Consider the following 11,925-nt stretch of genomic DNA (forward strand, 5'->3'; position numbering starts at 1 on the left):
CTTGTTCTTGCTCCTCAAGGCTTAACCTGAGCAGGCAGAGAAAAAACTCTAGCAGAAGCCCAGAGTCTATCTGCTCAACACAGAAAATAAATATTCACAGAACGTATAGGCAATCCATGAACAGATACTGAGTTACGTGTTGTGCACTTACAAAGCTTGTCTGTAGGCTATTCATTCAAAAAATACAAAGGCTAAACTTCTCTATAGCAGATTTGGATTCTTTACTAAGTAATGTAGATAAAAAGAACAGAGAGAGATGGTGGGAAGGAACATTAATCCTGAGCAGAGAAAAGTCAGAAAACACTTTCTCAATGTTAGTTGGCTTTGTAATGTTGGTGTAGATATAATGAAAACAATGCAGCATATTTTAACTGATACTTACATTATGTAACTTCCAATTGTACTCAGTTCAGGTAGAAGGTTATGTGAAATTTCTTCAAGAAAAATAAACACTTAAGAAATAAAATAACATACATTTGGCCACGTGCTCCTTCCACTGATATCACACTATTATTGATAGTGTAAATCTGGACCCCAGATATAACAGAAGCATATTAATAATGGGCATAGGTGCCCTTTTCTCTTATTTTTCTCCTCAAACCAGGCTGCAGATTTGCAGTTCAACAGCTACAGCACATGTCAACGTGTGCTGAATCCATCCAGCAGTTACTTCTATATTCCATTTCAGGTTAATAACAGAATAAAAATTCCTTTTTACCAGTTCTAAGTTCACACATGGCTGTTGTGGGAGTAGAGGGAATATGTACCGGCTTCTAAACTGCCAAATCACAGGATCTATGTCATCAACTGCCTTTCACATCGTTGAGCAACAACAACAAAAAAACCTTTGAAACCACTGAAGTTTTGATTAAAGCATTGATCTCAACCAGTAGAAATAGGAGACGAATTAAGTGTACCTGAAAATAATTACTATAGAATTAGCCCTATATTTACACAACTAAACTTGAAGGAGGTACCTTCTACAGCATGCAACTGAAACAGAAAATTAAATTTCACACAGGCAGAAAAACTTTCATATTCTGATCCAGTAAAACATACGTTTGCAAAATTGACCGTGAGTATAGCACAGTAAAAGATCTTGGACAAACACAGTTTAATGGACTGTCATTCCTTGAGGACTTTTTCCTAACTTTCCAATTAAAATTAAATTAGACTAGCATCTTGGTGAATTGTCATTAGAGTTCTTATTTTTGGTAGTAACTTTTATGCAATACTCTGGCTGAAATAAGAAAGGATACTTCATATAAGTAATGGCATAAAAACTTCATTGGATGTTGAACCTTTAACAAATTGGATGGAATATGCTCCTTGGAATATTGCTAAGAAATGTGTACTGACACACAAAGCCAGTTGCAAATCAGTCTGAGGTAGAATTACTTTTTTTTAATTAGGGAAATAATCAATTTATAAACATTGAATTCATAAATTGGCCTATGTATGACATAATTTATATGGTGAGAGGTGGAAAATGGCATGTAGGTGGAAACATGAATCATGAGTGATGGCCTGTCTAACATACAACACATTATCCAAAGGATGGAATTGATGAATTGCAACTGTATCTATCTGAATTTGAAATATGCCTTTTAAAAAGATAATACTTTCAATCGAAAAAGCAAAACACATTAAATATTCATGGCTGTTTACATGTCGTTTGTATAGTTTCTCATGTAGTTTAATACAGGGAAAGTACAAGATGTCACTAAACCATAGAAATTTACATTATGATAGAAAACTTCAGTAACACTATTCCTTATAAAAGAAAATAATCTATAGTATAAACTAAATTCCTGGAAACATTAAGGTAGAGATTCATCAAATGTAATGGGACAACTTTTCAGAATAGTCTGATCTATATTAGATAAGATACAGAGAAGATGTATCTAATTCTGAGATTCTCTATGTTGACAATAAAAGAAGTCTAGATAACTAAAAGTACACTGGACATCTACTGAGCAATGCCTACACTGCATTACTGCAATGTATATCGTGATGTTGCAGAAGTCTACATGCAAACAGGTGAATACCAGCCTGAGGAAGTTTCTGTGAATTTGGTAATTTCAGAACTGCTTCCATTCCTGTAATTTTAGCAGAATGTGTATAAAAACCCACATGAAAGTGGGTCTCTTCCAACTAAGCATTTGTATGCGTCAGTAAAAACCAGAATGTTTCTCTTTGATTATCATACAATCTATGTATACAATTAAGGTGTGTACCTATGGGAATAAAGGATGGCTGTGTAACGCTGCTGGAAGAATGGCATGCAAGCAATGGCTTCTGTGCCTATCAGCTCAAAGTATAATACCTCCAAAAACATAACTTTTTACCTTCCACATACAGAGTTTGGACCTGCGTTACATGGATTTACACAGTGATGTAACGAACAGTATAAGCAAGAACTAATTATTATCAGCAATCAGAATTAATTTTAACTGTTAACTAATTACAGACAAGTAATCAAATATCAATAGTAATTCTTCATTCTAAAAATTTTCCTGTGAAACAATGTCTTACATAAACTGTGTTCTCCAGATCAGAGACATGTGAAGGCTTTCACAGAACTTCCTACAGTTTGCTCATTTACACTTAATTTGTGTGAAAAAAAAAAGATCAAAAAGATGTGTTTGGGCCATGGGTCTTAATCCATAGGATGCAGTCGTCGCCACTGTTTCAGCCTCAGCCTGTAGTCAGGCCAAGCGTGTCATGGTGAAGACAGTGATGCAATTTACATTCTCTGAAGGTAATGACATCGATTCCAGCTATCCATATACCACTACCGAGGTTTTGTTTCTTCTGTGCTTATTTTTATACATCTGCTAGGCAAATTTTAGCTGTGTTTTGCATGAATAAGAACATTTGTACAAAACAGGTAACACCACCACTTATCTCCACTCTGGCATTTATAGTTAGCATTTTTTCCTGTATATATCATGGTGTGTTATTTCCACTCACTGGAGATTTAGAGTCGAAAAGGTGTTCAGTTATAAATGGCTGTCAAGTCATAGCATTTCTTGCATTTGCCTCAAGCTGCGTCAAGCTGCCAGAAATGTAGAGGGTCATAGCAATGCCTGCTAAGTGACTGTTCTTAAATTTGCTCTTCATATTAACACAGAAAAAAAAACAAAAATAAAAACAGTATACAGTATTCCTTGGCAATAAGTTGGGTGACATGAAAGTTCCCGATATACATGAAATGAGGCCTTAATATTAAAGCAGGTAAATTTCTAATGCATTCCAGAATCCCTCTCTCTGAATGATGACTATGCTTCCAGAAACATACCCTAACTGAATAAGAAGAGTCTTGCTTGTGTTTGCTGCTGAATTTTTTTGTGATTATTATGTAAGCTGTATTGACTCTGTAAAGCATCAAAACTGTATTCATTCCCAGTATCTACAGAAACTGTATGTTCTTATTGCTTCCACTAGTGCTGGATGTTTCACGTTGGCCATAACTTCAGTTTTTTTGTAATCCAGCTCTACTTCTTCTGAAGTCAGAAGGGATTTCATATGATTAACACAGATTTCTGTAGTCCGGATAGTATCTTGAGTGAACTTCACATACTCTGGGTCCTTGCCATCACTTGTATTTCTGATTCTGTTCTGCCTGAGTTGACAATGCTTTTATCACATCATCATATCTTTAGTATACAGTACCTCCAAAATGTTTATTGTTCTTCTGCTGCAACTTTTAATCAACTGTCCTGAATGGAAAGTGTAGACAAAAGTATTCACAGAACCTAGGAACATTGTTCAAATGTTTTCTCATCTAAACAAAAATGTATATATCTAGTTTTCTTGTCTGTAATAATGAATGTCTCTTAACTGCCCATTTGGCTCTCTATATACCAGTTCAGAAATAAAGTAATTCTATCTTAACACAGACATAATAGAAATAGGTGAGATCCAAACTAATTCTAAAAAGGTCATCTTTAAGCCTAACTCTAACCCCCAGATTTAAGACTAGCAGCAAACCCAAATGTCTCGCCAAAACCTTAACCTAACCCCAACTAACCTCAACCAAACACTAACTCAAGCCCTCAACATTAAACTCAAACACAAAACCAAATCTGAACTGTGACACTGAACTCTAACCTACTGCTCCCCTTAATTCTCAACCCTAGTTACAAAACTTAACTTCATCCATACACCTGAAAACTGTAACATGCACCATCATCCCAAAACACACCCTAAACTAATGCAACATACTAATCTCTGGCAGAACACAATAACCCAAGCTTAAAACCCCAACCTAAATCTGAATACTAACACAATTCCTAACTTTAACCCTAAACTCTAAAAATACCTTTAAGAAAATCCCTAAACCCAAACTTGAATCCCTCACTCAACCTCAACCCTAACTTTGAATCCTGAATTTACATGCAAAACCTAAACTTGCAAATTGTCATCCTAAGCCCTAGCCTGAACCCCAAACCTAACACTAATGATTAAAGAAAACCAAACACAGGTCGTTAACATGACCTTGTAACTCAGACTGTTTACCCTAATGAAAATTCAACCTTAAATCAGAAGCCCTAAACAAACCCTTAACACATAATAAAACCCCCTATCACAAACTCCAAATCAAACATGCCTACAGTTCACATCCCCAAAAAGCCCTACCTCAACCTCCTATATATATATATAAGATATATATATACATAATATAAAGTAGCTTATATATGTAGTATAAGGTATATACATAATATAAAGTAGCTTATATATGTAGTATAAGGTAGCTGTCAGTAGATCAAGGATGGAAATTCCAATCAGCAGAGCAAAGAGGTGCTAAAGCAGCCTTTGAGAAAGAATGTATATTTTCAATTATAAAATACTGTGACATGTCAAAAGAGGGGTCTACAGTCAATGACCCTGGTGGTTCCACTACAATTCTAGGTTCCATATATTAATTACAGAAAAAAATGTAAGGGAATGTATTTCAAACTGATCTTAAGTCTTATTTTCTAGGATGCATTTATGCATCTCTTTATGACAGAACAGAAACAAATAGATTCAAGAGCTTAGAGCTTGTAGGAACCATTAAGTCACACTGTTTGACATTCTGTAATCAAAACACATTACATTTCACTCCGTTAATTCTATCTTGAATGTAATAAACTGTCAAAAACACATCTTCCAGGTAGGTATCTGATTTCAGCTGAAAGAATTCAAGAGACTGAAAATCCTCCACTGCCTTCAGAACTTTGTTCCTTTGGACAGTTAAACATCTATACAATATTTCTGATTAGAATTTAGTGACTAGCCTCTTACAATGCTGTCTTCTAAAAAGGTAAAAATTACATCAGTAACTCCTATTTTCTGCCTATGAAACTACTTATAAAATAAGATCAAGTTAATTTAAATTTTCTTGAAAGATAAAAAAAGGCTGAGCTAAGCCATTTGTTGTCAATTCCTCTAGACTTCAAATACTGCTCGTGTATCTCTTCTTTCTCTTTTTTCAGCAATCTTTTTGAAATATGGACACTAGAATCATTTGCACAATTTTAGATCCAGCCTTCTGTGATAGAGTTTATATTTTAGAATCACAGGTCTTTCAAAGTCAGATATACTGACGACTTGTATATTTTTAATGCGTGAGAGGCAAGAGATGGCTGTACAGAGGTATCATTGCTACATGTATATGTTTCCTGGCTTAACGAGTGAAGTTTTTATGTAGAAACAACTGAAAAGATGAGGGGGATTACTATGAATCACTGCTACAAATTAATTACATTCACCTGAGGAAATTTCCACGGTCAGTAGGCATAAAAAGCTGAGTTGGCATGCATGAAGAGCAGACACTTGCACTGAATCACAGGTCTAACAAAACCGTGTCAGAGTCTAACATTCTATAACAAATTTGCTTTAGCTAGTCCACACATGAAGGATTTAATGTTTAACACCAAATTAAATTATTAGAAGGTGTTTTGATGTTATATGTCATTTTGATTTTGCAGGATGATACAGCAACACACTCAAATCACAATATAAGTGCAAATTACCAGACCACAGCAATTGCAATATGCAGTGGATTCACTCTACTATTGTAATTCTCTATAACATGCTCATCATCATGACAATGAGCACCCTCTGCTGCTAGGAAGGAGTAAAGTGGTTGAATCCAGCTCAAGTCTGTTGCTCTGTTCAAAGAAGTCCTTTTTTGTATGTTAGAATTATTTTGGTTAACTCAAGAGCCAACGGTTGTATAACTGGTTGACCCCTTCAGCTGATACAGCCAGCTGATCATCTCTGCCAATAGAGCTGACTGAGCCACTCAAATAGTGCAGCCATTTATCTAGAAGAAAGACAACCCACTTGTCACCCTTGTGTTAAATTTGTCTTTCTTTGTGGCACCCATGATCATTCCCTACGTTCCTCCTTGAACTTGAAGAGCACGTTATCCTACCTATCTCCTCTGAGCCTTCTGCCATTGTAGCATTTCATAGATCAGCCACAACCAGACAGGGCCTGGAAAATGCTGATTGGGTTAGTAATATATAGATTGCCTAGTGTTTCAAGTAGTTTTCTGCAACATGAACCCTATCTACATTCTGAAAACTAGTCAGTTATTGGCTAAATAGGTTATTGTTTCAAAAAAAGATGAGTTGAACGTGGAGGACAAAGCTTGGACCTGAGGAGATAACAGAAATCCCTGAGGGACTCCACATGTCACTGATCTCCTTCCAGACATTCAGCCATATACTACCACTGTCTGGGTACAGTCTCACAATGAGTTCCTCGTCCATCAGGCAATCCATGTCAAATCCAAATCTTTCTAATTTGTAGAGAAGGATGTTATGGGGGACTGCATCAAAGGCCTTACTAAAGTCCAGATGACATCAATGGGTCTTTTCTTGTCCACTGACGCAATTCACTGTGGGGTAAGATGGGCAGTGCCTGCGTGCACCCGGGGAGGGGTCTAGGGTCACGAGTATCCGGAGCGGTCGCGTGTACGGGTATAAATAGCCTTGTTGCGCAGCATTAAATTGGCATTTTGGCGTTACATACTGTGTATGCGTCCCGTATGCCCCGCACGCGGAGGTGCGGACGGAAGGGAAGCCTTATTACGTTGTCGTAGACAACATCTGGTGACCCCAATGTGACTTTGGGCGCGAGCAAGGTGCCGAGAAGCCGGAGCCGTGATGGAGCTCGGTGTGCAGGAGGTGGTGAGTATGCTGAAATCCTTGGCCAAGGAAGTAGGGATAACACTACATAAGAAGGAGTGCCCCGCACTCCTTCAGTGGATGCTGCGCAAGCAGTGTGCGGAGTCCCCGACAGACTGTCTGCAGAAAGTGGTTTTAGAGAAGGCGGGTCAGGAGCTATGGGAAGGGGCAAGTGCGGGAAATAAGGAGGCACTGGGACTTATCCCTGTGCTGGGGACTGTGAGAAGTGTGATACAGAAAGTGAAAGATGAGCGGCATCTCGATGCCACGGCACGTCAAGTGTTATCGGGGACGCCTGATGACACTGAGACAGCCAAAACCGATGGAGAGCAGGGAAAGGAGCGATCGGAGGGAGAGGAAAACAAGACGGGCAAGTCAGGGGAAGAGACGGGGACGGAAGCTCCGCTTTTAGCCCCTTTAGGGGCGGAAGGCAAGGGCAGGCGACCCCAGGGGTGCAGACCTCAGACGATGGGCAGTTTTGGTCTATGAACCCGAACGGAACGCTGACATGTTTCCCGAGGGCTCCCGTTCCTTCAGCCCCCTGGCTGGTCCAGGCAGGGACGCCCGCTTTTACAGTGGCGCCTCCGCCCTATGGTGCAGCTCCCCGTGGTGCAGCTGTGCCGGGTGTAGGTGAGGGAAGGATGCCGGGATCTAGCCCTGTGGAGCAGCCTCTCCCCTCGACGTCGAGGCGGGTTACTAGCTCCAAAGATAGGGTAGAGGGGTCCCAAAGGCGTGGGGCGGATGACGAGACCAGTTCCTCAGGGGAGGAGGAGGGTCGCCTTTGCATAGACCTGCCATCTGAGGGGGAAAGGAGATGGCGGGGGCGGGCACGGGACCAAGTTCTCAGGGCCGGTGAGCGCTGGGTTATTCATGCTCAGGAGTGCATGCTCTCCGGATGCGAGCTTGAGCCCATGCCACGCTCTTGCTATCCTGTTTTTGTTGGTGGACCGCAGGGTCCCCCATGGCAACCGGTAGATTACTAAATGCTAATGCAGTTGAGAAAGGCGGTCCAAGAGGGAGGTCTTACCGGATCGCAGGCGCAGGTCCTGTTGGATGCTATTAGTCTTAGTGGCCCGCTGATTTTCGATTGGCGACAGTGTGCATGGGTGTGTCTCACCCTGGCGCAGGTACCGATTTTTGAGGCGTACATTCAGGAGGAGGTAGACAGCTTGCGAGCTCGTGCGCAGGCAGACCCAGCTCATCCTCTACACAACATCCCAGCGGATGCAATCGCAGGAAAGGGTAATTGGAGTACCCCTCAGGAACAACTGATCTTGCCAGCCACCGTTCTTGTCGCAGCGGCGGATTTGGGCAGGCGAGCGCTTGAGCGGATGCACACGCTTACTAGTGGGTCGCCAAGTTATCTTCATATTAGACAAAAACCTGGGGAGCATTTTGGCTCCTTTGCAGACCGAGTACAGTCAGCTATCTCGAGTAGCAACCTGCCCCCTGAAACTCAGGAAATAGTGCTGCGAGAGTGTTTACGTTCAAGCGCAGCTCCAGAGTACAAGGCTGCTCTTGCAGCCCTTCCTGCCACAGCCACAGCAGGGGAACTCATAGCGCGTGGCTGCGCTTTTGGTCGAGCACAAGACGTGCAGCCACTGGCTGCGGTTTTGTCTGAGCAGGTTGCTGGGATAACAGCAGCTCTGCAAGCGATGGATGTCCAAACCGCACCAGACGTCTGCTTCCGTTGTGGAAAGGGAAGGCATCTTGCTCGCAACAGCTTGCAGGGCCGGGGATAAGGAAGAGGGACAATCTGCCAGCCAGGCTGACATACCATTGGTTCAAGTTAGTGTTGATTTAGGAAACAGACCTATACCTAAAGCACAAGTCTTGATTCAAGGCCTGACACAGCCAAATCCGAACCAGAAAACCATCTCCTTTCTAATCGACTCCGGAGCAGATGTCACCACTATTTCAACAGCTGTGTGGCCCTCCTCTTGGGCCCTGGAAATACTCCCGCGCTCAGTCAGTGGGGTGGGGGGTTTCGTGACGGGCCACCGCAGTCACTACCCTGTTCCTCTTTTCCGTGGGAGGACAATGGGCAGGAGCGGACGGCAGGACCGATTTGGCCTTATGTCCTGGACATCCCGCTCTCGTTGCTGGGACGTGACCTCTTAGCCCTCACCGGGGCGAGAGTTGTCATAGAGCCTGACATCCAGGTTTTAGCAAATAGGCATCAGGATCCCTCCAGTTCTACAGCAGCCAGCAGAAAAGTCTGGCCAGCAGGCAGGCAGCAGCACCTGCTCACGGGAGGCACAAACCAGCAGTTTCTCTTCTGCTGGATGCTGTCAGGAGCAGCCTACAAACTGGTGGATCGAAGCTCTGACCTAAAGCAACAGCTGTTATTCCCAAGAAGCTGTAGAATCACAGCTCATTTCTCATCGCCTTTTACGGCATTCTCCACAGATGCCGGATTGGGTACGTGTTTCCATTCTTTTGAAATGAATGTGTATTCTCCACGAGTGATTTGGTCTTTCAGAGATAGTTGAGTATTTGCTTATTAAATGGTGGATATCCACATAAGCCGTATAAAAGAAGAGAACAAATTAAATAACGCAGGCTTTGTCGCAGCGTATGAAGGCATCTGCTGTCACTGTATGCTATGGGCTTCCGCCCACACAAGACAAAAAGGGAGTGACTGTGTCAAGGCATTACGCCTTTGCAGTCGCTATAATGGGGGTTCCCACAAAGTTAAAAACGGACAATGGACTGGGCTACAAGAGCCATTGTTTTGAGGCCTGGTGCCGCACTTGGGGTATCCGGCACATGTTTGGGATCCTGCATATTTCCCAAGGACAAGCAATAGTGGAGCGCGCACATCAGCTCCTGAAAGGGTGGCTCCGTGCCCCTAAAGAGGGGTCGTCAACGCAGTTGTCCTTGTCATTGTTGGAGCAGTGATAGAAGAGGCCCTTCACGCAGTGTGACCACGTTCTGGGCTGAGCAAAGACATTGTTTGTCACAGATCCGACACGATGGGAGGGTCCTTGGATATATGCACTCCTTGCACTTGCACCTCCCACAGTCTTCACCTGGGCCAGCGTGTGACCCCTGCGAGCAGGGGTTAAGTCTACGCAGAAGATAACGGTTGACCATTTCAGCGATTGGCTGAAAAACCTGTTTGGCGGACTCGGGCCGTGGGTCACCCAGGTACTTAAAGTAGTCGGTATAGTGCTCCTAGTGTTCATCTGCATTGCATTTTGCTTACCATGCTTGATGGGATGTTTGCAGCAGTGCTTACAGAGAATGATGGAACGAGCTTTTGATCGGCGCATGGAATACCATAGGTTATGTGAACGCTTGTGATAAGTCCTAAGTAGTTAATGATGAAGTACGCACTCGTATAATGTGCGAACATTAGAGCTTAAGCAGTAGATAAGTTAGTTGGGAGATAGGTTATAAGGGGTTTTGCGATCGCGCTGTAACAGGGCAAGGCTTTTCTAGGCATGGGAGGAGAGAATGTAGTAGGCGGTGACCGAGCGTGCGGGATGTGATGCGACAGGACCTCCCCTGCCTAGTATATATGTATATAAGACACACTTAGGCCTTGTAGGAATAGTTGGGGAAACTGGGAACCAAAAGGGGAACGTATAAAAGGGGCTGTTAAAGAGGGGGGAGTTGTGGGGTAAGATGGGCAGTGCCTGCGTGCACCCAGGGAGGGGTCTAGGGTCACGAGTATCCAGGGCAGTCACGTGTACGGGTATAAATAGCCTTGTTGCGCAGCATTAAATTGGGATTTTGGCGTTACATACTGTGTATGCGTCCCGTATGCCCCGCACGTGGAGGTGCGGATGGAAGGGAAGCCTTATTACATTGTCGTAGACAACATTCACTATCGTTAAAAGCAACAAGGTTGGTCAGGCAGGACCTGCCCTTGGAGAAGCCATTCTGGTTATCCCATATCACCTCCTTCTCTTCCAGATGCTTTAGCATAGCTTCCAGGATGATCTGCTCTATGATCTTCCCCAGCACAGAGGTGAGGCTAATGGGTCCATAGTTGCCTGTGTTATCCTTTCTACCCTTTTTAAAAATTGAGGCTATATTGTCTTTTTTCCAGTCACCAGGGACTTCACCTGACCACCATGACTTTTCAAGTATCATCAAGAGCATCTTGGTGAATATATCAGTCAATTCCCTCAGGACTCTAAAATGTTTCTCTTCAGGACCCATTGACATGGATTTACAGGTTCGTCTGGTGGTTGTAAACATAATCTTCACTTACAGCGAAGGGACACAGTTCCTACTTTCTGACCCATCCACGCAAGGGCTACATGAAGAGCAGTCCCTCATGAAGACTGAGGCAAAATTTGTTGAGTGCCTTAGCCTTCTCCTTGCCTGTTGCTACCAGCCTGCCTGTATTGTTCACTAGGGAGGTTACTTTGGATTCCAGGAGGAAGTAAAAGTATGTCTTTAAGCCTTTGCCATGCAGAGGTAATGTCATGTCATTATTCCTTCCTTCTGCAGCCAAGGAGCGTTAGCCTCAAATGGCCACAGTGTAATATGGGAGCTCATACTGAGTTGTCTGTCAGTTGTGCTCTTTAAATCCTTTCCAGAGACACAGCTTTCCAAGCTACCACCTCCAGTTTGCTCAAGTGGTCTTACTGTGTTCTCTACCTGAAAAGTGAAACAAATAGAGTAATCCAAACTGCTCCTTATGGGAAAGCAGCTTTCCACTATGCCCCTGCACTGAAGATAGATACAGCACTCCAGGATAGCAGCTCCAGCACAGCAAGGACCACCAAGG

General features: G+C 42.9%; 1 protein-coding gene across 1 annotated transcript; it reads left to right on the plus strand.

The window, feature by feature from the left end:
- On the plus strand, positions 6,935-9,010 carry LOC110394825. Its single transcript, XM_021388864.1, has 2 exons — positions 6,935-8,224; positions 8,309-9,010. The coding sequence occupies exons 1-2, from the start codon at positions 8,165-8,167 to the stop codon at positions 8,921-8,923; spliced, it is 675 nt and encodes a 224-aa protein (XP_021244539.1). The 5' UTR covers positions 6,935-8,164; the 3' UTR covers positions 8,924-9,010.

The sequence above is a fragment of the Numida meleagris genome, chromosome 2, assembly GCF_002078875.1.
Source record: "Numida meleagris isolate 19003 breed g44 Domestic line chromosome 2, NumMel1.0, whole genome shotgun sequence".
NCBI classification, from domain to species: Eukaryota; Metazoa; Chordata; class Aves; order Galliformes; family Numididae; genus Numida; species Numida meleagris.

Coding starts and splice junctions, on each gene's coding strand:
- LOC110394825 (XM_021388864.1), top strand. CDS start 8,165: ATGCTAATGCAGTTGAGAAAGGCGGTCCAAGAGGGAGGTCTTACCGGA. Junction 8,225..8,308: donor TTACCGGATCGCAGGCGCAG/GTCCTGTTGGAT, acceptor ACCCTGGCGCAG/GTACCGATTTTTGAGGCGTA.